Consider the following 27,482-nt stretch of genomic DNA (forward strand, 5'->3'; position numbering starts at 1 on the left):
TGCAAGCTAGTGGTTCTCATGATCAAGTTCAAGCAAGTACTAGTCATGACAAAGTGTAAGATCAACAACAACTGGCTAGTTCATCATCTCAACCAAGTAATCAATCTAATGCAAGCAATCAAGTGGAAGTGCTCCAACCAACCAATGTTGCAAGAGATCATCCATTGGACACTATCATTGGTGATATTTTAAGAGGTGTGCAAACTAGATCAAGATTGGCTTCATTTTGTGAGCATTTCTCATTTGTGTCATCCATTAAACCAAAGAAGATAGATGAAGCTTTGAAGGATATTGATTAGGTCAATGCTATGCATGAAGAGCTAAACAACTTCACAAGAAACCAAGTATGGGAGTTAGTTGAAAGGCCTAAGGATCATAATGTGATAGGAACCAAGTGGGTCTTTTGGAATAAGCAAGATCAAGATGGGATAGTAATAAGGAACAAAGCAAGATTAGTGGCTCAAGGTTACACTCAAGTTGAAGGTCTTGACTTTGGAGAAACATATGCCCCAGTTGCAAGATTGGAAGCAATTAGGATCTTGCTAGCCTATACTTGTGCCCACAATATCAAGTTATACCAAATAGATGTGAAGAGTGCATTTCTCAATGGGTACATCAATGAGCTTATGTATGTTGAGCAACCTCCTGGTTTTGAAGATGAGAAGAAACCCAACCATGTTTACAAGTTGAGAAAGGCTTTGTATAGATTAAAACAAGCACCTAGAGCATGGTATGAGAGATTGAGGGATTTCCTACTCTCTAAGGGATTCAAGATGGGAAAGGTTGACACCACTCTCTTCACCAAGAAGCTTGTAAATGACTTGTTTGTAATGCAAATCTATGTTGATGATATCATTTTTGGGTCAACAAATCAAGATTTTTGTGAGGAGTTTGGCAAGATGATGGCTATTGAGTTTGAAATGTCAATGATTGGAGAGCTTAGCTACTTGCTTGCTCTTCAAATCAAGCAAATGAAGAATGACACATTTATGAGTCAAGGCAAGTATATCAAGGACATGCTGAAGAAGTTTGGAATGGATTATGCTAAAGCTATTAGTACACCAATGGGGACAAGTGGAAGCTTGGATAGTGATGCTAGTGGCAACATGGTGGATCAAAAGATGTATCGGTCTATGATTGGAAGCCTACTCTATGTGACCGCATCAAGACCGGATGTGATGTTTAGTGTATGTATGTGTGCTAGATTTCAAGCCTCACCAAGAGAAAGTCATTTTAAGGTAACAAAGAGAATATTGAGGTACTTAAAGCATACACAAAATGTTGGATTATGGTATCCCAAAGGAGCAAGATTTGAGTTGATTGGATATTCAGACTCCGATTATACGGGATACAAAGTTGAGAGAAAGAGCACATCGGGCACATGTCAACTATTGAGAAGATCACTTGTATCTTGGTCATCAAAGAAGCAAAATAATATAGCACTTTCAACCGTCGAAGCAGAGTACATTTCGGTCAGTAGTTGTTGTGCTCAATTACTTTGGATGAAGGCTACTTTGAGTGACTTTAGAATAAAATTCAAGCAAGTGCTATTGCTATGTGACAATGAGAGTGCCATAAAGCTCACTAACAACCCGGTTCAACATTCAAGAACAAAGCATATTGATGTCCGCCATCATTTCATAAGAGATCACCAACAAAAAGGGGACATTTGCATTGAGAGTGTAGGCACCGAAGATCAACTTGCCGATATCTTCACCAAGCCACTTGATGAGAAGAGATTTTGTAAGCTAAGGAATGAATTGAACATACTTGACTTCTCCAATATGTGTTGATGCACCCCCCCCATTTATATGACATGCATCTCCTTCGAGCAATCCAAGGTAAAAGTTGATTAGCATGGCATACATCCTTGCTAAGGACATGATTAGTGCATCTAGACATATTTCACATTTGAATAGTCTCATTCATGAAAATCAAATGAAGTTGATGCTTGTATGGTATCACTATTGCTTGTATGTTTGAAATGATCTAGTGGTAGCATATGACATGTTTGTGGGCTTATAAACCTAGTGTTTGATCTATAAAATGAGCTATAAGTGTTTAACTCAACATGGTACAAGATAACCCTTATTTGGAGGTGTGAAGAAGCTTGTCCTTGGATCAAACCGAGTTAAGTATCTTTTGCAAAGTAATCTAGATTGAACCAAATTGGGAAAATGATCCTCATTTCACATGGTTTCACTCCAACCTATCTATAATTTGAGCTCACCTTTTGTGCTAATTGTTGACAAAGGGAGAGAGAAATTCACAAAGATAATAAGATAGGAGGAGCAAACAAATGAAATGACATTGTAAGGGGATCAATCAAAAATGCACACAAGTTGGGGGAGCAAGCTCATAAACTTGTATGTTGCATTTTGATGTGCATTTCATATATTTGCTTGCATAGCACAAGTTCTAAATTTCTATATCCATGCTTGTGTGGTGTATGCTAGTTATAGGCTTGAATGGTGAAATGAAAAACTAGCATGCATAGGCTAAAGTAACTAGATTTATGTTCATTCTATGGAAACTAGACCCTTGCTTGTAATGTTGATCTCAAAGGGTATTCTAGTTTTTGTGTATGTCTAGTTATGTCTAGTTACTAATTGTGCTAAGGATGGTATATTGGTGCACTCCGATTGGCAGTGGCGGAGCCAGGATGAGCACCTTAGGGGGGGCTAATCAATAGAGATTTAGAACAAATGTCGAAGATTAACGATGAAATCACATTTTTTCTACAGTAATATCAAGGCAAAATCACTCTCCCGGGGGGGCTGCAGCCCCCCAGCCCCCCTGGATCCGCCAATGCCGATTGGTATCATGCTTCAAAGGTCCATCTCTTATACCTTAGCATCATTTGGTAGAAATTGACTCCTATATTTCCTATCTAAGCATATGTGCAAGCTATAATCCAAACTCTTAGCACATATGTAGGGGGAGCAATTACTACCATTTGGAGTTCATGAAACTTGTCCACATTCTTTTACACATGGTAGATATGCTTGGGCAAGCAACGTAAATTCAATTAAATCTCAATTCATATCTTTGTGAAAGGGTTGTCATCAATTACCAAAAAGGGGAGATTGAAAGCTCTAGTTTGGTTTTGGTTAATTGATGAAACCCTAAGTGCTAACCTAGTTTATCAAAGTGATTATGAGATAGGTAGCACTACTCCAAGTGATGAAGCAATGGCGAAGATCATGACGATGGTGATGGCATGGTGATAATCACATGCTTAAACTTGAAAAAGAAGAAAGAGAAAAACAAAAGGCTCAAGGCAAAGGTAAAATTGTAGGAGCCATTTTGTTTTAGTGATCGAGACACTTAGCGAGTGTGATCACATTTAGGATCGATAGCCATACTATTAAGAGGGGTGGAACTCGTATCGAAATGCGGTTATCAAAGTGCCACTAGATGCTCTAACTCATTGCATATGCATTTAGGATCTAGTGGAGTGCTAACACCCTTGAAAATATTTGTGAAAATAAGCTAACACATGTGCACAAGGGGTTACACTTGGTGGTTAGCACATTTGAGCAAGGGAAGGAAACTTCACTGGCGGAGTGTCCGCCCGTAGAGTGTGGACAGTCCGACGGTGCCACCGGCGCCCTAGACAGAAAAGACAGAGATCACTATAAGTGACCGGACACTGGTCTCTATTGGACCGGCGCGTCCGGTCAGTAGCAGCAGTGAGCGCGTGTTTCGGTCTTCGACTGGACGCTGGTGCTAAAAGTGACCAGACGCTGGCAGGGTGCGTCCGGTCAGTGCTGACGTACGCTGACGTGGGACGCACAGAAGAGACATTGAGTGATCGGACGCTGTGTGAGTCCGGTCGAGCATGACCGGACACGTCCGATCATGAAATCTCGCGTTTGGAACCTTACTGGAAATGACCGGACGCTTGAAATCTCGTGTTGGGAAAGAATCCAGCGTCCGATCACTTTCTAACTAACGTGTTCGGTCATCACTTGACCGTTGAAATCGGGCGATCGGCGTTTGAAGCCGATGACACATGGCGCACATCGCACGACCGAACGTTGAGGTCCAGCGTCCGGTCAATCTGACCAGAGCGTCCGGTCGGCCCGTGTTCAGTGCAGTGAGGAGCCCAATGGCTCTATTTCGTGGGGGCTTCTATTTAAGCCCCATGGCTGGCTCAAGCTCACTCTCTTGGCCATTTGCACTGACATAGCACACTTGTGAGCTTAGCCAAAGCCCTCCCACTCATCTCCATCATTGATTCATCATCATTGTGAGATTGGGAGAGAATCCAAGTGCATTGCTTGAGTGATTGCATCTAGAGGCACTTGGTATTCGTGTTTCACTGTGGGATTCGCTTGTTGCTCTTGGTGGTTGCCACCACCTAGACGGTTTGGTGTAGCGGTGGAGGATTGGCACGAGTCGGTGATTGTTTGTGGCCATCTCCGGTGATTGTGAGGGGATTTATATCTTCCCCAGCGGAGCGTCAAAAGGTAACTCTAGTGGATTGCTCGTGTCATTGAGTTACCTGACTTGTGGATAGGTTCTTGCGGTGTCCAATCGTGTGGACGAGGTTTGTGCAACACCTCTTAACAGCCGAACCACCAAGTGTTGGTCGACACAACGGGGACGTAGCGTGTTGGCAAGCACGTGAACCTTGGGCGAAAATCGGTTGTCTCTTGCTATTTGGCATTCTCTCGGTGATTGATTTCATCTTCATCTTGTAATTGGTTCATCCCTCTATACGGCGGTATAATCACCCTACTCACTCTTTTATATTCTTGCAAACTAATTGTGGTAAGCTCTTTAGTGTAATTAGAATTGAGAGCTTGATTTATTTTTTAAGTTCATCTAGTGGAGCTCTTTAGTGTAGTAAGATTGAGAGCTCTTAGTGAGTAGTTCCATAGCAAGTTGCGTGTCTAAGTAATCATTACAACTAGAATTGTTGGATAGGTGGCTTGCAACCCTCGTAGAGCTAGAGCAAGTTTGCTTTTCGCTATTTGTCTTACTAATCAAATTGCTCTAGTTGATTTGTAAAATTTTAAATAGGCTATTCACCCCCCCCCTCTAGCCATATTAGGACCTTTCAAACGGTGGCGGCAGCGGCATTGTTGCGGCGCGGGCACGGAGGCAGCACCAGCACCAGCGGCAGCCACAGTGGTAGGGGCGGTCGGGCGTAGAGCGGACCGGCGGCCTAGCAGTGTGGCCAGAGCGGCCAAGCCACGACAAGGCCACGCCTACCACGGCACAACCACACGGCGACGTGGGTCGGCCACGCGTGGTGACACACGCACGGCGCCAGACAACACAAGGTTATGACGTGCACGGATTTTAAAGCGCTGATCACGACCAAACCGTTGCTCATAAACCTAAATCGGCTTCACTACACTCAAGATGGCATATGGAGCTACTAAATCGAATCATAGCACTACACCACTCCTTAACCCAATCTCTCCAAATAAATTGCTAAACATAGCAGCGTCTAGCTGTCCACAGACTTAGAAATTTTCTAAGCATTTGAGCTAATCTTAATTTCATATTGCATTTCTAAGCTACTGAAAATATTACTTAGCAATATTCTTTTTCAACAATAAGTATTTCATTGTCGTCGACAAAGTTTGCACTTCCAACTTTATTTAAATATCACACACATGTTCTATAGTATTTTTGCTTAATAAAAATTAGTTTTAAACCCTACTTGATATGTATGAACCATCGAACCAACTTTCTTTTAGCAGTTTTATTGATCATTTTGAGTTATATAAATTGATCTACACACTTCACCACATGCATTAACACACAAGTATGGTGCTCATGACATGTTTTAGTAGATGATTGACGGGGTAACACCGAGGGTGTTACACAATAGTTCTTGAACATAGCAATTATTTGATTAGAAGAATTTAAGACGTTAATAGCAGTTATAAAATCCTCTGTGTAAGGTTTAAACCTCTTTAAACCAGATTTTACAATCAGATTAATGACATGACAGGCACAATATTGATACATAAGACTATACTTATGCTTATTAGGATCTGAAGGATCAGGTGCAGGATCCGAACCCAAATAACCAGCAAGCATAGGTGTCAAAGTTTTTATAGCCTTAACATTAGAAGAAGCATTGTCTAGAGATACATAAAAAACCTTGTCAATCAAACCAAACTCCTGAACCACACAAGCAACTCTTTCAGCAATATTTTTACCAGTATGTTTCACCTCAATCAACCGAAGATCAATTACCTTTTTATGTAACTCCCAATAAGCACTCACATAATGAGCCACAACACTAATGTAGTCCTCCTTATCATTACCAGACCAAATGTCTGATGTCAGAGCAATAGAGGAAGCAGCAGACAACACAGAGTTCTTAAGAATATTACGACATTCAGTAAATAGCTTGCTAAGATCTCTAGTGGTGGTCTATCTAGATACCTTAACAAACCTATGGTTATGAGCACGAACAATGTACTCTTCCCAGGCCTCTGTCTCACCAATACCTAACGGTAGATCAAGCCTAGCAATCAAGCGACGCAACTCAGATCTAGCAACATCATGTTTATAGTCCCAGTTATGCACAGAACCATCGGGATTGTAAGCAAGCCTAGACTAAACCCTAGCACATTGATCAGTTTTTTGCCTCTAATATTTCTGGTGCCTCTTCAAGTGGCCAATGCCAGCATTAGATCTAGAAGACAAGGTTTGCTTACATATTTTACAGGTAGCTTTAGTGCAAATCTTCCTACTATTCAGTCTCATATATCTCATCAAAATCATCCCACACATGTGATTTATGCTTACCAACATTAGAGTTACCAACAACAGATGGAGCAGAGCTATTGGAGTTGGAGCCCAGCGGGTTCCCAGTCGCCGTCGCCTGTTCACCACCGTCGTCGTCTAGATCGATCGGAGTCGGAGCAGCAGAGTCGCTACCGACATCGATACCAAACAATGCAGCATCGTCCTCTCCGGTGTCATCGTCGTCCTCAGGGGCCAGGCTTACTGGTGAGAGGCCAAACGATATTGTTATCAGCAGCCGCCATGGTGGACGGCTCTCCAGCACCGTTCCTCAACGTTGCGCGGGGCCGCCTTGGTTGCTCTATGCCACACCTGCGCAAAGAGATGGAGGAGGATGAAAAGATCAGATCAGAATAGATCAATGGAAGAATAGGAGGGTTAGGGTTAGGGTTTTACCTGCGCAACCGGAGACCAGTGTCGGAGAAGACGAGGGCCACCCAGAGAAGACGATACACCGGTTAGCAAGGACGGCGAGCGACGGAGGAAGGACAAACAGTGACACGAACTCACATAATCACCGAGATCTAGAGGGGAGAGAGGGAGAGGGAGACAAGAGAGGCAGAGAGGGAGGAGGGGAAGGGAGCGGCTCATCGGCGGTAGGCGGATTGAGGTCACCGGAGTTGGGGAGGACGGACGCTAGTCGCCAGCATAGGAGTCGGAGAGGCGAGACGAGAGAGCGGCGCAGCGGGTGAAGTGGATTGAAATGGATTAGGGTTCGGGGTGAGGGGGAGGGCGCCGCATCCGCTCGATTATATACGAGCTGGGAGAGGCCGGAGGCGGGGAGCCTGCTGGGTCAGTGGGCCGTTGAGAGGTGGGGAGGCCGAGCCGCACCCGAGCCATAGCCTAAAGGCCGGGCCGTGCCGGGCTAGCACGCCATGCCTGGGGTAAGGTCCAGGCATGGCCTGCTCTACCGGGCCGGGCCAGCCTGGGCCCGCACACCACCGGGTCGGGCTGTGCTTGGGCCAGGCCAAATTTACGGGCTTCGTACCGGGCCACCGGGCCTCGGGCTGCATGGACATTTATATCGCCACCACATGCTCCATCTCCTCTCTGTGTGTCCATGTGAGTGAAAAAATCTCGTCATTATATTCTTAAATAAGTGATCCAACTCCAAGCGTATACGTATAGTTTACGAGCTAATATCTGGGTGCCGTACGTTTCTGAAGCTGCAGGCGAGATCGAGACAGCATCACTAGCACTCCACCTGTGGACGAGCAGCCTGACTCTCCAACATCATGTAGTCTACCCAACGGCTATTCTCCGGTGATGATAAGGTCAGTAATTAAGTGACTCATGTTTAATCAAATTGATAGTTGTGGTGTGATGTGTGTGTGTGTGGTGGGGGGGGGGGGGGGGGGCGGTTTGAGTTAATTGCCTACGGTAATTTAATCTTCTTCTTTTGGTTGTTATTATATATATAGAACCTTGTCTTTAGACGATTATGGACTGCTGCCACCGCCACCTGTAAATCAAGAGGAGGCACGCTACAACAGCAGCCCTATGGCTATAGCCAACTATACAAGTCGTGGGTATGTTCGGCTGGTATTAAAGCCGGCTGAAACTGTTTTGTTGTGAGAGAAAAATACTGTAGATTCTAGCTGATAAGTCGGCTGATAAGTTCAAGCGAACATGCCCGTGCTATGGATGATGCATCATTCCAGTCCAATCAGGATGTCGAGCCGTTCAATTGTGATGATTTGGAGTATGGCGATATGAACCCACCTGGTTACATCGCAGATCCTTGTGTGGTGGTTCGTCAAGCCATTTCATTCGCAGAAACATCGCTGAAATGTCACAATGATGACCCAAGCAACTAAGTGAAGTATGAACTTATCGAGGCTACCAAGAGTAATGTCATGCTTCACGGTAGCGGTTATTATGCCCATGTCAACTTCACCGCGAGGGCAAAGGAAGAAGGTTCCCAGCAGGAGCTCTTCTTCTTTGCAGAGCTGAACCTACAGGGACAAGGCTGCTTTCGCTCCTTGAAAGAAAAGGACGACCAAGTTGGTTAGTGTTCCCTAATCTCCTTCCATCTCTATATATTCATCAGTCCTAGCCTGAATTTTGAAATAATAGTGAGTTGGCTACTAAAATATTCCCGAAAATTTAATCGTACTAACATTTTGTTTATTGTTATCCGATGACGATAGCAGGTGGCCGTATGGGGTTGCAAAGGGAAGGCGACGGTATAGACCTTGATCACTGCTATGCGTGTTCGGATGTACTCAAACACCCAAGGGATGGAGCGTCATATCACGCCGGCCATCGGACTGGGCGCCGACGCTACGAGTTTCCTTAATCTGCATGGGTTACGTTGTTTTTGGCGTGTCTAGTCATGAGAAATTTGGTTCATGGAATCATCTCATTTAGAATGACATGGTGCATCATGAATTTATTCTACGATTTTGATAAAACGGCGCCACTCCACATGCTTAATTAGTACTCTTTTCGTTCCAAATTATAAAATGTTTTGGCTTTTCTAGATACATTGATTTTAGTATGTATCTAGACATAGTGTATATCGATGTGCATAGCAAAAACTACGTATCTAGAAAAGCTAAAACGTTTTATAATTTGGGACGGATTGATACTGTATATTTTGTCGTAGTCGACAATAAGATGGGGCCAAGGAGATGGCGACAATAGGCATATCCATTCACCCCACGTAATAATGTCCATTCAGGTATAAGTGGGCCCTAAAGAAAAACTAACCTAAGCCCAACAAACCACCACTTCTCCCCTTAGAGCATCTCCAAGAATCATATTATTCTTAAACTCACGCGCTAAATCATTATTTAGAGAGTCATTTGAATAAAAACCGTTTATCTTTTTCCACCCTCTATACCTTGTGAACACTCTAGAGAGTGTTATCCTTGCTTTCTATTTTTAGCTAGCGAGAAATCTAGAATCGAGGTATTTGGAGGTCTAATTAAATAAGCTGTTGAAGAGTATTTTTCATCAAAATCTATATTACTATCAATTAGGATAGGTTGATATAAAGAGACACACTTGTCCTTTCATACCACTGCAGGTGCCTAAACTCTGATTCGCACCTCCAATCTTCCTCCACCTTCGTTCGTCTATGAAATCCAAGCACACACCGCTAGATCGAGCTCTCCTCCATCCAAATCAAGGGTTCGACGTGAACGACGCTTGGTTTAGTCAGCGCCACGGCATAGGTGCCAGCATAGGGGAGGAATAGGCGCAAATGCTACCTGAGGGCAGCCGGAGAGAGAATGCCAAGGCAGACGTCCAATGTGCCAAGTGTAAGGAAAATGGACCCTAGGCCCATTTACTTTGAATTTTGGTGTTTGATGATCAACACAACCAAATTGGACTAATGAATTTGTAAGTGATTGTTTTGTAGTTCAATAGGGTGCAAGACGTGACTTGGACGAAGGCGACGTGATGATCCGATGATCAACACCATAAGCAAGACCTTAGAAGCACAAGAGAAGACCCAAAGATATCAAGCAAAGTCCAAGCACGAAGATAGGAACCAAGCTGTACGCAAGATCACGAAGAAATGAGCTCACAAAGGTGACCGGACGCTAGCGGAAAGCGACCGGCCGCTCCGATCAGGAGGCTCGGCAACAGCAACAGTGACTGGACGCTGGACTGGACGCTGGCGGCAAAACGACCGGACGCAGAACTGCAGCGTCCGATGGAGTACAGAAAGGTTCCAGAGCGGCGAGATTGCGACCGAACGCGTCCGGTGGCATGTGACCGGACGCTGGCAGCGTCCGATTAGTTGATCGCAGCTCTAACGGTTGGGACGACCGGACGCGTCTAGTCAGGACGTGATCAGTGTCCGGTCAGTAGCAGAAAAGCGGGATTTCGTCCCAAACGGCTACTTTCTCAGTGGGGCTTATAAATATAACCCCCAACCGGCCATTTGAGTAGTGTGGAGCTGAGGAAACATACCAAGGGTGTTGATACACCATTTTAGTGATCTCCACTTACATAGAGCTTAGTGATTTATTAGGTGATTAGCGTAGGTGCTTTGCGAAGTGCTTAGGTTGATTAGACCACCGCTCATGCGCTTACTCTAGGTTTAGGCCTAGTGTTTAGTGAGGTTTGCATACCTCTTACCACTCGGTGCTTGCGCGCACCATTGTTGTACATCGGAAGGGCTTATAGTCTTGCGAGATCACACCAACCGCGGTTGTGGTGTGGCCGTCACCGTGTACCGGAGGGAACAAGGCCCGCGGCGTTTCGGCCGAAAGCTTGATAGTGAAGACGGCGGGGAGCATCCGAGAGAGTCTTACTGGAAGGCACGTCGGAGACCCACTTGCGCGTGGGGAAGGCCCGAGGCTATCACGGAGTTATCTGACCAGGAGCTTGGCCCTTGCAAGGGATTCCTTGCGAGGGGCTCCAACGAGGACTAGGGGGAAGCTTGCGTGCTTCTCGATACCTCGGTAAAAATACCGAAGTCGTCGACGGGAGTTTGCATATCTCTACCTTGCTCTTTAACTTCCGTATTTACATTGATTGTATTACCCCTTTTGCGGTAGAGATAGAAACACACTAGCAAAATCGTAGTTGCACATTTAGATAGTTTATCTTTTGCATAGGTTTTGCTAAGGTTAGAAAAAGAGGCCATAGTTTAGAGTTAGAATTTTAAGTTGCCTAATTCACCCTCCCCCCTCTTAGGCGTCACGGTCCCCTACACCAAGGACCACGATGATGCTATCCACGTTCGCGAACCCAGAAGCATGGAGGAAGAGGCAGTGGTGGGGTGCTTTGGAAATGAGAGTCAGGGGCAGATCTAGCGGTGGGGCAGGGGGATTAAGCCCCTCAATAGGCTCCTATGACTTTGTATGAGACCAGATATGTCTCTGTTTATTAGATGCCAGACTACTGTGACTATGTGAAGGATCGGAGATATGTGACTATGTGAATAATGAGACCTCTAATATGTTAATGGTTTTCTGTAAAATATGATCGGAGTACCTCAGGTTCATGACGCACTGCAAGGAGAACCCCGTTCCCATGGATCCCCTAGAGCCATTCAAGAATTTTTGTCATGACTGCTTTGAAGAGAGGCTAGAAGTTGAAGATGACGACTTCAGCTATCTCTAAACTTTCATCATAGATCCCCCTCAAGCGATGTAATACGACAAAGGCGAAAAACGCGAAGAAAAGTGTAGACGAAGGGTGCGTTTGGTTCTTTTTCTCGCCACTGTGCTACCTAGCTATTCCAAGTGAAGGGACCATGACGCCTAAGAGGGAGGGGGGTGAATTAGGCAACTTAAAAAATCTACTTTAAAACTATGGCCTCTTTTTTTAACCCTAGCAAAACCTATGCAATAGATAAACTATCTAGATATGCAACTATGGTTTTGCTAGTGTGTTGCTATCTCTACCGCTAACGTACTAAAGTAATCAATGTACATGCGGAAGCTAAACAGCAAGGTAGAGATATGCAAACTCCCATCGACGACTCTGGTATTTTTACTGAGGTATCAAGAAGCGCGCAAGCTTCCCCCTAGTCCTCGTTGGAGCCCCTTGCAAGGAATCCCTCGCAAGGGCCAAGCTCCCGATCGGGTAACTCCATGGATAGCCTCGGGCCTTCCCCACGCGTAAGTAGGTCTCCGACGTGCCTTCCGGCAAGCCTCTCCCGGATGCTCCCCGCCGTCTTCACTATCAAGCTTCCGGCCAAAACGCCACGGGCCTTGTTCCCTCCGGTACACGATGGCGGCCACACCACAAACACGGTTGGTGTGATCTCGCAAGACTTCAAACCCCTCCGATGTACAACAATGGTGCTCGCAAGCACCGAGTGGTAAGAGGTATGCAAACCTCACTAAACACTAGGCCTAAACCTAGAGCAAGCGCATGAGTGGTGGTCTAATCAACCTAAGCACTTCGCAAAGCACCTACGCTAATCACCTAATAAATCACTAAGCTCTATGCAAGTGGAGATCACTAAAATGGTGTATCAACACCCTTGGTATGTTTCCTCAGCTCCACACTTTTCAAATGGCCGGTTGGGGGTTGTATTTATAAGCCTCACTGAGAAAGTAGCCGTTGGGGTTGAACTCCCGCAATTCTGCTACTGATCGGACGCTGAATCGTCCTGACCGGACGCGTCCGGTCGTCCCGACCGTTGAGCCGGCAATGTGCTGATCGGACGCTGGCCAGCGTCCGGTCGCCTAGCATCGGACGCGTCCGGTCGCAGATTTGCCGCTCTGGAACCTTACTGTACTCGATCGGACGCTGCTGTTCTGCGTCTGGTCGGTTGCCGCCAGCGTCTGGTCCAGTGTCCGTTCGCCTGTCTACCGAGTCCTCTACCCAACGTCCGGTCGCTTGTCTAGCGTCCGGTCCAGCGTCCGATCACCTCCGTGAGCTCGTTTCTTCACAATCTTGCGTACGGCTTGGTTCCAATCTTCTTGCTTGGACTTTGTTTGATATCTTGGGTCTTCTCTTATGCTTCTAAGGTCTTTCTTAAGGTGTTGATCATCGGATCACCACGTCGCCTTTGTCCAAGTCACGTCTTGCACCCTGTTGAACTACAAAATAAACACTTGCAAATTCATTAGTCAAATTTGGTTGTGTTGGTCATCAAACACCAAAATCCAAAGTAAATAGGCCAAGGGTCCATTTTCCTTACAATCTCCCCCTTTTTGGTGATTGATGACAACACGACCAAAGCAAACAAATAAAAAAATTTAAAAAATAAAAACTATCTACTTGCTAGGATGCAATGCAAAGGGCAAGTTTATGTGATGCTAAAAGATCCTACTTAGATATCAATAGAATATTTATCTTGCCCTTGCTAATGTCCCCATGTGGCATTACGGATTAAAGTCTTGTTTCCTATATATTCTCCCCATTACTTAGACTAATCCATAATCCACTAACCTCCCTTTCTCGAAACATTACTACTTATATACAAATTAATGCTTGCTTTTGGTCCTCTAAATTCTCCCCCTTTGGAATCAAACACCAAAAAGGAAGACATAAGGTAGCACAAGGGAGGGTCAAACTTTGTTAACCAAAAGAAGGATTTGATTAGCATGGAATAGGTCACAAAACTTGACTATCACATTAAATAGACTAAGCTCCCCCTAAATTTATGCATACATATGATAAAGAGCAAAGCATATGCATAATCAGCAATTTATTGCACAAGAGAGATTAATCTATATAATGCATGGAGAAAGCAAATAAATATCAAAGTGAGATCAACATGGTGATATCGGTTTAGAAATCCCACATGTGAAAATCAATTTGATTTCTACCAATTGAAGTATAATGCTTTCCTCCAGGGACTCCATTTTCCTTGCAATAAGACTACTACACACAAGATAAGCTTGAAAAAGATGTTAGTCTCAAAGCATCCAACTTGTAGATTAAGCTCCCCCTAAATTTATGCACACAAGTGTTGAATACTTGTAAAATTTGTGCACATTGATTTAAGTATCAAAATACCACTTGAAAGATGATATTTGGGAGAGATTATCTACAATTTGAACTTTGGCACATATTAGATAAATAATTGTAAAACAAGCTATGTGCCATGCTCCTAAATAATTTTAAACCATGTAGGTTTGCTCCAAGGGTTGATAATGAAACCGAGCAAGCCTACCATAAGATATACCTATTGAATGCATGACAAAAGATTTAAGCATATAAATGCAAACATAGGCATAAAAGATAACTAGATGCTTTAAGAGTATATCAAATGAAAAATAATACCAATTGAAATGAATACTAATTGAAAGTAATGACATCTAGTTACCTAACATGGGAAGGGGAATTTGGGTCCATAGTATTCACTAACCTACTTGGCAATGACTTTGTCCATCATGATGCACCCCATGAAATGCACGCACACTTTGTCAAGTCTCCAAATTCCCCAAAGTCCGATGGACTTCTCACTTCCCTTTCGGGATTCAAACCTTCTTGGTGCTCTTCATGTTTGAAATGATTTCCTTTGGCACCCAAAAGCGTTTGACCCCATTGTTGGCTTGCTTGTTCACCTTGATGGCCACCACCTTGTTATTTTTCTTCTTCTTCAAGAGATAAGGTGTGGAGGCCTTCTTGTCCACCTTATTGGTGTAGGTGTTGGAGAGCTTGCTTGTTTGCTTTTTCTCCTTATTCTTTGCTCCTCCCCCATTCTTCACCTTGCACTCATAGGACTTGTGACCTTTCTTGTGGCACACGTAACAAACCACGGTTTGTCCTTCATCAAACTTCTTTACTCCTTTGATGGTGTTATCTTGATGAAGTTGGGTTTACTTCGCCTTGCCTTTCACTTGAGTCAAGTCCTTGGTGAGGCGAGCTACTTCTTGCTTGAGTTGCCCATTCTCCTTTGCAACCTCTTGTGTGCATGTATCTACAATAACTTTTTCAACACAAACTTGGTTGCACAAAGGTGAGTCTAAACATAAATCATTACAAGAAGTAGAGGCATTCTTTTTAGACATGTTAATGATAGAACTTTTCTTTTTAGATGCCTTGGTGGGGGTTGTGCTAACGGCTTCAAGATTAGCAACTTTATTAGTTAGCTCATCACAATGTTTGCACATGGTTTCCATTTTAGCAAGCAAACTATTATATGCTTCTTGTGAGCTAGCTAACTTTTCTTTTAATTTTTTATTTTTCTTTAAGAGTTGCTCATCATTGATTGTGCATGCATTTGTTGTTGCACTAGTCTCAAGTTTCTCAATTTTAGTAGATAGTTCAACATTGAGATTAGCAAAGTTCTCATATTGTTCAAGCAAGATTTTGTACACCTTTTGTGAACTATCTAGCTTTTCTTTTAAACTTTTGAGCTTCTTTTGTTGACTAGTGCAAGCTTTAGCATAATTAATATTTTCTTGCACAAGTTCATGATAAGAAGGCACATCATCATCACTATCACTCTCACTAGAGGAAGAGCTTTCGTTACCTCGTGCCATAAGGCACACACGAGAAGAGCTTGATAATGAGTGCTTGTGGCCTCGCCTCTTGTGATGAGGTTCTTCTTCACTTGAAGAATCATCCCATGATCTTATTGATGTGAGGGCTTGATTCTTGCATGCCTTCTTCTTTATCTTGGGTGTGGGCTTGTTTGGACAAACTTCCACAAAGTGCCCCAACTCGCCGCATCCATAGCATCCTCTCTTTCTTTGCTCCTTTCTTTGATTTGTGAAAATGAAATCTTGAATTTGGATGGGCACACCCTTGACATTGAGCCTTTGGATCATCTTCTCCACCTTGTTGATCACTTTGATTGATTCTTCATCAAGATCGGAGGAGGAGGAGGAAGATTGATCGTCACTTGAATCTTCATCATCATCATCATTGTCCTCATCTTCTTCTTCGTCTTCACTTGAGGAACTTGAGCTTGAGCTTGTCTCAACTTGCATGCCCTTCATCTTCTTTTCTCGCTACAAGCGAGAGCTTTGCCTTTGCTTGATGAAGAAGCTTCTTCTTGACCCATCTTACGTGACATTTCAAATGCCACTAACTTGCCAATGACTATGCCCGGGGTCATGTTGCTCAAGTCCTCCATGTTGTGAAGGATGGTGATGATGCTTGCATATTTTTTTGTGGTAGCACGGAGATGATCTTCCTCACGATGTCCGCATCATCTAGCTTTAATAATCCTATAGAATGGAGCTCATTGATAATTAGATTCAAACGAGAATATATATCACGAACTAGCTCATCATCATTTATAGTAAATGAATCATAGTTTTGCTTTGCTAGACAATGTTTTTGCTCACGGACATTGCTTGTGCCGTCATGGAGCTCTTGGAGTTTTAACCAAATTTCATGTGCCATATTTAAAGTGAATACTTGGTTAAAAACATCCATACTAAGTGATTCAAACAAGCAATTTTTTGCTCTAGCATTGAAGTGCATTTCTTTTTCATCACTCTTTGTGGGTTTTTGGGATTCTTGATGGGTTTCATCCCGTCACGAGTGACTCTCCATACACCCAAATCAACTGCCTCAAGGTGGCAAGCCATTCTAGCTTTATAGTATGGGAAGTTAGTGCCGTCAAAGTGCGGAGGCCTGGCGGTATCCATCCCAACCACTCTAAATAGCGTCGGCTCAACGGCGGTTAAGCCAAAGGTCCAAAATGAGCCAACCGGCTCTGATACCAATTGAAGGGACCATGACGCCTAAGAGGGGGGTGAATTAGGCAACTTAAAAAATCTACTTCAAAACTATGGCCTCTTTTTCTAACCTTAGCAAAACCTATGCAATAGATAAACTATCTAGATGTGCAACTATGGTTTTGCTAGTGTGTTGCTATCTCTACCGCTAACGTAGTAAAGTAATCAATATAAATACGGAAGCTAAAGAGCAAAGTAGAGATATGCAAACTCCCATCGACGACTCCGGTATTTTTACTGAGGTATCGAGAAGCGCGCAAGCTTTCCTCTAGTCCTCGTTGGAGCCCCTTGCAAGGAATCCCTCGCAAGGGCCAAGCTCCCGGTCGGGTAACTCTGTGGATAGCCTCGGGCCTTCTCCACGGGCAAGTGGGTCTCCGATGTGCCTTCCGGCAAGCCTCTCCCGGATGCTCCCCGCCGTCTTCACTATCAAGCTTCCGGCCAAAATGTCGCGGGCCTTGTTCCCTCCGGACACGGTGGCGGCCACACCACAAACGCGGTTGGTGTGATCTCGTAAGACTTCAAACCCCTCCGATGTACAACAATGGTGCTCATAAGCACCGAGTGGTAAGAGGTATGCAAACCTCACTAAACACTAGACCTAAACCTAGAGCAAGCGCATGAGCGGTGGTCTAATCAACCTAAGCACTTCGCAAAGCACCTACGCTAATCACCTAATAAATCACTAAGCTCTATGCAAGTGGAGATCACTAAAATGGTGTATCAACACCCTTGGTATGTTTCCTCAGCTCCACACTTTTCAAATGGCTGGTTGGGGGTTGTATTTATAAGCCCCACTGAGAAAGTAGCCGTTAGGGTCGAACTCCCGCAATTCTGCTACTGACCGGACGCTGAATCGTCCTGACCGGACGCGTCCGATCATCCCGACCGTTGAGCCGGTAATGTGCTGATCGGACGCTGGCCAGCGTCCGGTCGCCTGCCACCGGACGCGTCCGGTCGCAGATTTGCCGCTCTGGAACCTTACTGTACTCGATTGGACGCTGTTGTTCTGCGTTCGGTCGGTTGCCGCCAGCGTCCGGTCCAGTGTCCGTTCGCCTGTCTGCCAAGTCCTCTGCCCAACGTCCGGTCGCTTGTCCAGCGTCCGGTCTAGTGTCCGGTCACCTCTGTGAGCTCGGTTCTTCGCGATCTTGCGTATGGCTTGGTTTCAATCTTCGTGTTTGGACTTTGCTTGATATCTTGGGTCTTCTCTTATGCTTCTAACGTCTTTCTTAAGGTGTTGATCATCGGATCACCACGTCGCCTTTGTCCAAGTCACGTCTTGCACCCTATTGAACTACAAAATAAACACTTGCAAATTCATTAGTCTAATTTGGTTGTGTTGGTCATCAAACACCAAAATCCAAAGTAAATGGGCCAAAGGTCCATTTTCCTTACACCAAGCAACTCTGATGGTTTGGTTTCTCTACCAGAACATGTTAGAATATGTGCGGGCGAGATTCTCCGTGCTTCTATTAGCCAAAATCTCCTTGAGCGCCTAGTTATTAGGATCAGACCGGACCGGCGGTTCGACCGCTAAAAGACCGAACCAGAGTCTACACCGGTCCGGTTCACTTAAAAGACCGTCTGTGCAATCGAACCGCTAAAAACCGGTTGAACCGGCCGGTTTTTTACGGAACCGGTGAACCGGCCGGTTCCATACGAACCGGTGAGTTTTTGAGTTTTTCCAAAATTACCCCTCTGTGCACTTAGGACGACCTTATCTGGTTAGGGGCATTATTGGAAATTGGCTCCAAATCTTGCATTGAACCGGCCGGTCCGGAATGGTGCTGTACTGCTGTGCGTGCAGTCTGCTCTGGCTGGTGGCGTGCATCCGCTGTGCATCTGCTGCGATGGTCCCCACAGGGCCCCACCTGTTGTGCACGCGCTCACGCAGGTGGTTCGTTGATTGGACTTTCGGAGTAATGGACCTTCACGTGTCTTTTAAATTTTAAAAATTCAAAACTTTTTTCGATAGTTGGTTTTTGGGCTGATAAACCTGGCTGGTGCTGGTTTGTTATGAGAAAGAAATAACGTTGGCTGGCTGATAAGCCCTGGTTGAAACCAACAGACGAACAGGCTGAATATATCCATTTTGATTATCTGAATGACCTCTTCACAATAGTGCACTCCATTTCAGTATTTGAGATTGTTTTACAATGATGAATATTTAAATTACTATTTAGTTTTTTTACCAATTTATAAATACTCCATATATTATCTTTTCATGCGCATTTTATGTTTCTTTATCATCTAATTTGCATATGTAATCAATTATTCAATTATATGTTATTGATTATTTATTGTATATTATTATATTACACCGGTTCAAAATATTTGTGGGCGGTTCAATTCATCCGGTCCAAAACTATCGAACCAGCGGTTCAACCGGTTCTTAACGGTTGGACCAGTGAACCAATGGCCTTGCCGGTTCAATCTCCGGTCCGATCCTAATAACATGGCTTGAGCGAGGTTCTCGTTATCTATGCCTATCACTGTTCGCCTAAACGGCCATTTAGCCCATTTACACACCGTTTAAACGCTACACGGTGGTACACCGTTTTTATTTAATCGGTTGTTTTGACCGTTTAAACAGCCGTTTTACCCGTTTAAACACCCGTTTTGTCCGAATAATGGGCTAAACGGTAGGTGACCGATTGTTTACCGTTTAGCGTTTAGGATAACACTGGTGCCTATAGGGCAAGGTTTTTGTTATTTATGCCCATATGGCGAGACCGGGCTAGGGGCGAGATCGGAATGAGAAGTTTGGCTCTAGCGAAACTTGGAGCGGGCGAAGGTTCAAACCTGAATCCAGCTAATTCGGTTTATGGCAAAAATGACCAAATTATCCTTAGGCCCCGATTGGATCATTGGAATTGAATTCATTTTAATAATCATAATTTAGACACATATTAATTAAGCTAATATGGTTGTATATGGATTATATTTGTATATTATTGTTGGCTATACGAGAGAGATACTTATGTGTTGCATTTCTACCGTAGGAGAGCGAATTAAAGAACATGTTATAAGTTACAAAGTAGAAACATAGAATGCTGATCTATAGAATCAATTTCCATCTTTCACCCTATGAATTTGAGATAGGCTTATATGTAAACTTTAGAAAGTATTGAAATGTCAAATTCTAAGCTAAATAGCCTAATTTATTAAGTAGATTTTAATTTCTGCAAATGAAAGGATCTAAACGGTGTAAATGTGTTTTCCTGATTCCTGTATGGCATTAGACAAGAACAGAAAGGATTATTAATTTATGTTATCAAAGGTTCCAACCCCAGTAATACCGTACTGCTTGTATAGTGTTGGGTGCTGTCTAATTTACCCATCGAACTAGAAAATCAGATGTTTTTTGTTCTCGTAACTATTAAAATTGGTTGTGTTTGCTAATTGGATGGTTTGTAAGACAGTTTAGTCAAGGTGGTGCCACCTCAGACGACCTACGTGAATACGTGATGCCACGTTAGTCACGAGGATAGCATCAAGCCATCAATCATCTTCTGCATAGCATCAAACCATCAACCATCTTCGCTCCAGCTTTGAACCATGGAAACTCCGCTTGTAGGTTCATGCCCTCCAAGCACAGCCCCCATGGTAGCAGTGCAGACAGTGACCCCAAGTTTTTTCAAGAAAAGAAGCCGCTGATCAGATACACACGGGTAGCTAAAATCTGAAAACGAATAACAATCAAGTTTAGCATCATCACTCATGCCGTCATGGATGACAGCCGTTTCAAGTAGCATAATGTTGTGCAAGGAGTGGAAGCAATCGAGACACCGAACAAGGAGGCTGTCTGAAACTCTTAGCTCTGAACAAACAGGCCCAAGTCACAAGAACATGATTTCACCATAATAATCATGCCCCGTATGCAAGTATGAGAAATGAGATAAGATACTATAATAGTAGAAACATATAAGGAGACAACAGAGTTCATCGGAAAAAGGATATCAAGATTCAACCCTTGTTCCCTGTGCACTCCAATTCCACCCTGAGGAAAAGGGGAATAGTAGCTAGTTTGTTCTCAAAGTACCAACGAACCCACCAATACAAATCAAGAAACAAGAAGCTTGACACGATTTAAAAAGCTAGGGCGGGATCGAACGGCAACAAGGGGAGCAGATTTAGTAACAGATAGCAACAGTAACATTGATACCAGTGTTGAGACATGCAAGTCATCCTACTAGGAGTATGTTGACACATTCTATTAACAATGACATGAACATCATGATCAACAAGCAACCAATGAACATCAACTACTTTTATCTGTCATTCATTTCCAGCCTCTCCAGGTCTGATCTTGTCCTAACCCTTGAAGAATAAACAGCCTTCACAGTCCTCATTCATCGTCGTCCTCATTTTCATCAATCCCTACCCAACGAGTGAAGGCAAACAGAAATTCCTTGAATGTCACCATTCCATTCTTGTCCCAGTCCATTTCCTCTGGTGCCATGTAAAGAAAGGTAAACATCAGGAATGGAAAGATATGATAGAAGTTTCAAAATAGTAACAGGAATTATGAGTGTGCAAGTTTTTAGACTTCACAGAAAGGAAGCAGCTAAAGTTTGATGTGAAGCTAAGCATTTCAGATGACTAGAGATGTACTGAACAGACATTAGGAAACTCGTCGTTTTCCTGAATAGGTGCCTTTCTTTCTTTGGAAAGAAGCATTTTTTTAAAGAGATCCCCCCCCCCCCCCCCCCCCCCTCCCCTCCCCTGTGTACCTCTTTTCCCTCTCAGCAAAGACTAGTAGTTGGGAAGGGAGTGGTCCAACCGAGAAGAACATGTGGTGGTTCACTTACACAAAAGACTAGTAGGTATGGAGCTACCAAGAAATAGAAAACTGACCAAATCTTTTCATGGCTATACGCCCAGAAGAGCGCTCTCCTGTCGTGGTCTCATTTATTGCTTGAATCATCTCATCCTTGCTCACGTACCCATCTTTATTCTTATCCAAGAAGACAAATGCATCAACCAAGGTCTCAAAAGTTGCCTCAAGATTTCCTAGGCCCATCTTTATCTTCTGTGAAGTATGTAAAGGAAACAGGAATACTCCTGACAGAAATGGCATAAGAAATCTAAAACAGAGCCTGAGTGCAAAAATTTCTCACAGTAAATCTACAAACCTTCATAATCCAATCAAAATTGTGGCAAGCTTATATTAGGATGAAAGGAGACCTCCAGAGGCACCAGTGCATTGTGGAGTCCTAAGCCAAGCTAATAATATGAGGAGAGGTAGAGGAAGACCGAAATTGACATGGGGGAAGACAATAAAAAGATATTTGAAAGCTTGGGAGATACCTAGAGATCTATGTTTGAATAGGAGTGCTTGGAAAGCAGCTATTGAAGTGTCGGAACCGTGACTTGGGGCTCTTGGTGGGTTTCAACTCTAGCCTACCCTAACTTGCTTGGGACTGAAAGGCTATGTTGTTGTTGTTGTTGTTGTTGTTGTTGTTGTTTATATTAAGATGAAAAATGGTGTTCCACTAACATAATGCATCACTATCAGTATCTCAAATCTGCCAATAGGAACCACATGTAATTATATAAATAAACCACAACTTCGCTAATGGATTTAAGAAAAAATATCAAAGTAAAATTACTTTTTTATAAGTAAAGTAAAATTACATTAGCATACCTCTGTACCAACACTACACAATGTGACAATAACACTAATAATACAATCAGGATGTTACTATGTGAATTAATATGACTTATGAAGGATACTGCTTCTGAGACAGCTGGTTCATTGAGAAGATAGACAAGGCACAGAAAGACAATGAACTCATTGAACTTCATGCCCATATCTTCATTTATATCGCAAGCTTCAAAGAGATCACATATCTCCTCCTCTGTGAATGAGATTTCCAGCTTTTGAAAACAATGTTTCAGTTCTTCTTTATCTATTTCGCCATTGGAATCTTCATCTGCAAAAGCACCACTTCTTGATACATGAATGGGAACATGAAAACTGACAATGTCTAAAATAGTTGTCTCCATTAGCGCAAGTCAACAAATATTCCACAGAGCATAACAGTCTTCCCACTTTGATTACTTCCCACTGACACACATGTTTTCCTTTTAGTAAATAAAAGAGATAGGATGTCGCTACCTTACAACCATGTAGTGAATACTAAATGCTTAGGAGTTATAAGTTTGATCATAAATGAAGAAATAGAAGCAGAGGGAGGTGTAAACAACAGAAGCATAGGAATCAAAGGGAAAACGAATAAACAAGCATTGGCATAAATTATGAGAATTTGAACAGTTTATGACAAGAACTATAACTATATGTAAAACAGCACTAAATGAGTAAGTGAAACTATCAGGTCCAGTTCTGAATCTTGAGAAATACAATTGAAAAGAAGCTTAATCACCAAATTGCCACATGACACATTGGCATTTTCACTAAAAGCATGAAAGTGTCCAGACTCTCCAAAGCACAAGCAAAAGGGCAGAACTCACCAAATTGTTCGAAGATAGTCTTGCATTTTCTAAAACTCTCGTCAATTTTGGGGAACTTCATGATAATACTATCGAATGATTTCAGTGAAGTTCCATGCGACGCTCTCTGCTGCATAGCATCAACCATCTTTGCCTCCAGCTTCGAACCATGGAAACTCCGCTTGTGGGTGTCATGCCGTCCAAGCACAGCCCCCATGCTAGCAGTTCAGATAGTGACCCCGATATTTTTTTTTCTTTCAACCGAAGATGCCCCCGATCAGATACACACGGAGCAGCTGAAAATCTGAAAATGAATAGCAATCAGTTAAGCATCATCACTCATGCATGACAGCTGTTTCAAGTAGAATAATGTTCTGCAAGGAGTGGAAGCAATCGAGACGCCGAACAGGGAGGCTGTCTGAGTAACAAGAACAGGATTTCACCATCATAATCGCGCCCCGTATGCAATTACGAGATGAGATATTAACAGTAGAAACATATACGTCCACAGGAGACAACAGAGAACCTTAAAGAAAAATAATATCAAGATTGAACGCAAGGAAAAAGGGAATAGCAGCCAGTTCCCTCTGCCCGATTCCACTCTGAGGAAAAGAGGAATAGCAGCCAGTTCGTTGTCAGTGTACCAACGAACCCACCAAAACAAGTCAAGAAACAAAGATCGGTTCGAGCTAGCGCGGAATCGAACGGCGACGAGAAGGGAAGAAGATTGCAAGGCGAGGAGCGCTTGCCTGGACTGGACGCCGTCTCCTGGCGGCACCAAGAGAATCCGGGAGCGGGATCGGCGATGTGAGCTCTGCGCGGAGTCCGCCGGGGTTGATAATCGATCGACGAGGGAAAGAAAGGCGCGAGCTTTCGCCTTCAGGAGAGGGGGGAATCCGCAGGGGGATTATTCGGGCCGCCGGCCCGATGAGCCAAGCAGCAGGAGAAACTGATGAGAAAGAGAGAAGAGAGGGGCCGAGCAGGGAGCTCTCGTGCTGGGACTGCTGGCTTGGTGGGAAGAGGCAGCAGAAGCAGGAGCGGCACGGCCGGCGTTGGCCTCAGGTGTTCCGCCCTTCGGGAGGCCGACAGGTGGGTCCAGCGTGCTAGGCGGTGGCAATGCCTCTCCCCAGCTTTGGGCTTGGGCGTTGGGATGACCGACCGATGACTAGCCGAGCCTAGGTAGCACGCGGCGACGCGGCGTGCGTGCTGTTGAGTGACACCTGGAGACTGCAGACTGGAGCGGTCAAATATTCCTCCTCACCAAGTCAATAGTCACCAGTGACCACTCCAATGCAGCCGCCTCCACCGCCAGATCACCGGCCTGTTCGGCAGCCCTGAATTGGCTAGTAAAAGCTGGGGCTTGGACCGGTCACACCAGCCAGCCAATTCCAGCCGTCAGCCATTCCCAACAGATTTAAAACGACTGATTTAATAATTTTAGATTCAAACTGATTATTAGCGTCAATAATGGGTGTTTTCATATAATGACGTCAAATCACAATGCACATAAGATTGTTTACAACACATTTGCAATCCGTAATTCACGGTTAAACAAGTTATAGGTTCAACCAACATTTCACAGTCCATTTGTTTCATCCATACAACACAAAGATCATACACTACAAATACCACAGTAGGCATATATACAGCACAAACATTGTAGCATTCATGATCCCACTAACCAAAATGCACACATACCTACAACCTGCAGGTGCACATACACCACTCGCCTTCGAGCTACTTCTGCGATCAGTACTCATTGTCACTCATAAACAAATCCGTAACTACCTAATTCAAATTGAATTACTAAAGTAACTGCATTACCTCAACTTTCCTAAATCAGATACCACTCCGCACAACCATAGATATCAACTCCCTAACTGCAGAGGTTTAGGTTCCCCGATTTAGCTCAACCCACTCCGACAGCTCATACGAAGGTGGATCAGCTCCGTACTTAAGCAGCCACAAGTAATTTTCTAATGAAAAGCATGAAATGATTATCATAGCTTGCTTCTTCCTCTTGCAGTACGACACCCCTTTTCAGAATATGCCAACATTCTTTCAAGCCCCCAAACCTCCTTTCGATGACATTTTGCAGCTTCACATGAATGTAGTTGAATTTTTCCTCCCGCTGCAACCGATGCAAATCTACGCCCCTAAAATCGTTCATATGATACCTTGTGTTTCTGAAGGGAGTCATGTAACCTGGCAGTCCATGTAACCCGCGTCTGCCAGGTAGTACCGGCCTACAAAAAATGACAACAGATCACCAATTAGTTATACTGGATGAGGAAACACAACACAACAGATGCCATTGTGGTTTGTACTCACAACAGAAACACCTAAAGTCAACTCTGGACTATGAATGCGGCAAAAAATAAGTAGTCCCAATTGCATCAAACTAACTTATACTGAGCCAAAATGTACCAACATCTAGGTATCAACAGAATAATCTTCACCACACATATATTACCGCACAGTTAGATAGTGTCCAAATTCATATCAAACCATTCCAACAAGACCATAATCTTGACATATTTGCACAAATAACTAATCCAATTGCTTCAGCTACTGTGTACCAGCATGTACTTAGCATACCCAACAATACCGTTGCACCACCAGTAATACTTATATTCATGGTAACCTACGCAACTATTGTCATACACAAGGAGTGGGAAAGTGACAACTATTGAATCATTAGCATTTCATCCAATCATCTCAGGCAATACGTGGTAAGAACAAACAACAAGCAATCAAGGTCCTTGTAACCTATGCAAGCATTGTTATACATAAAGCTATATTTAAGCACTGCCAAGTAAAAATCAGTGACAACATGACGGAATTTTTTTTGCCAGGCATCACGAACCTGCTGGGGGATGCGCGAACCAATCGTCGTCCTGACAGTCTTTCAACACCGCCATGTCATGACATGGCCCCGCCTTCTCGGCCCCCACGTATGTGAAACGACCATCCATATCCATGATGGCACAAACATTAATTGTTGTTTCGCCTTTCATATTGAAGAAATCAGCCTTTGCTTCACGGTTAACCTCAACCTTTATGTGCGTGTCATCTATAGTACCTATGCATCCATCAAACCATGGTGCATATGCAGCAAGTTTCTGGCTTACGCGTGCGTACTTCCTATCTACGGGCACTAGGACAGTCTTTGCCCACCTATACATGACCTCTGCAACTTCTGTTAACTTTTTGCTAACTGTATCTAAAGACCTTTCAAACCTATGTTTGCACTCTCTACTGACAGATTGGTGGGCACAGGTCCAGATGTACATGCCTAAAGCTTCTACCGAGGTACACTTATCTGTTGATGGCAGGCCGAAAGGAAGCAGGGTGTCATGCAAATGCATGAAGACATCACGCGTCATGCGTAAATTGTCTATACATTTGGTTTGGTCGGCAAGGGTAAGTTCCATCCATTAGGCTCCAGATAGTTTAGGAATGGGACAAGGAGGATTTACCTCAGGCATTTGTTGTGCCATAATACCTTTCAACCTTCGCAGCACGACTGCTGCCTTCGCCAAGATCACAGTGCTCGGTCCATCACTGGAAGTGTCACTGTACGACTACTCGTCAGTGCTGCTCATTGTGCTACCTGCAAATGGGCACAAATCAGTAAGATGCTGATGCATATATTGGGAACAAAACATTTGCTGATAAGTGAACATGTCAAGTTACCTAAACTAGGTAGTTGGCACAACCACCTTAGACAAATGTATGTAAGGCATGAACAATAGAAAAGTGATCCATGCATAAGGTCTTACAACACTCACAGCACGACACATATATTTTATTCAAAAAATGAGACAACGACATGCACTTAGTTCTCCACAACGGTCTTTATTAAAACAAACAAAACGAACATAACGAAACAACAAACATAATCAACTCAACATGCACATGGTGGAAAATAGAAACAGTAGAAAAAACCGCAGTACGAACAATAGTGCTGATCACTGGGACTTCGTGGAGCACACGAAGTCCCACAACACATTGACCCAGTTCAGCTGGCCCTCTTTAGTTTCCAAATCAAGAAAAGCCCGACGATGGAGCCTGTTGTTGCAAAGGTTAAGGGCTTGCGCGAATACTACATAACTCTCGTTGTAACCATCTTCCTTCAGAATCTGA

The 27,482-nt window shown here is 43.8% G+C and overlaps 1 protein-coding gene and 1 pseudogene across 1 annotated transcript; one reads left to right on the plus strand and one right to left on the minus strand.

Annotated features, from left to right (window-relative positions):
• The first annotated feature begins 7,649 nt into the window (after nucleotides 1-7,649).
• Nucleotides 7,650-9,073, plus strand: LOC136526283 (uncharacterized; annotated as a pseudogene).
• An 11,936-nt stretch (nucleotides 9,074-21,009) lies between these two features.
• On the minus strand, nucleotides 21,010-24,355 carry LOC136527835 (probable calcium-binding protein CML21). Its single transcript, XM_066520680.1, has 5 exons — nucleotides 24,086-24,355; nucleotides 23,358-23,640; nucleotides 22,620-22,819; nucleotides 21,741-21,915; nucleotides 21,010-21,335 (listed from the first exon to the last, which is right to left on the minus strand). Exons 2-5 carry the CDS (start codon nucleotides 23,551-23,553, stop codon nucleotides 21,232-21,234), a joined length of 675 nt encoding a protein of 224 aa, XP_066376777.1. The 5' UTR covers nucleotides 23,554-23,640; nucleotides 24,086-24,355; the 3' UTR covers nucleotides 21,010-21,231.
• Nucleotides 24,356-27,482: the final 3,127 nt, after the last annotated feature.

The sequence above is a fragment of the Miscanthus floridulus genome, chromosome 19 (genome assembly GCF_019320115.1).
Source record: "Miscanthus floridulus cultivar M001 chromosome 19, ASM1932011v1, whole genome shotgun sequence".
NCBI classification, from domain to species: domain Eukaryota; kingdom Viridiplantae; phylum Streptophyta; class Magnoliopsida; order Poales; family Poaceae; genus Miscanthus; species Miscanthus floridulus.

Bases quoted from the DNA above. Each gene is read 5' to 3' on its own strand.
- LOC136527835 (XM_066520680.1), bottom strand. From the start codon at position 23,553: ATGGGGGCTGTGCTTGGACGGCATGACACCCACAAGCGGAGTTTCCAT. The intron at 21,916-22,619 runs GTATCCTTCATA...CATACTTCACAG, and splicing joins AACCAGCTGTCTCAGAAGCA to AAGATAAAGATGGGCCTAGG. The intron at 21,336-21,740 runs GTCAGTTTTCTA...ACATGGCACCAG, and splicing joins TATAGCCATGAAAAGATTTG to AGGAAATGGACTGGGACAAG.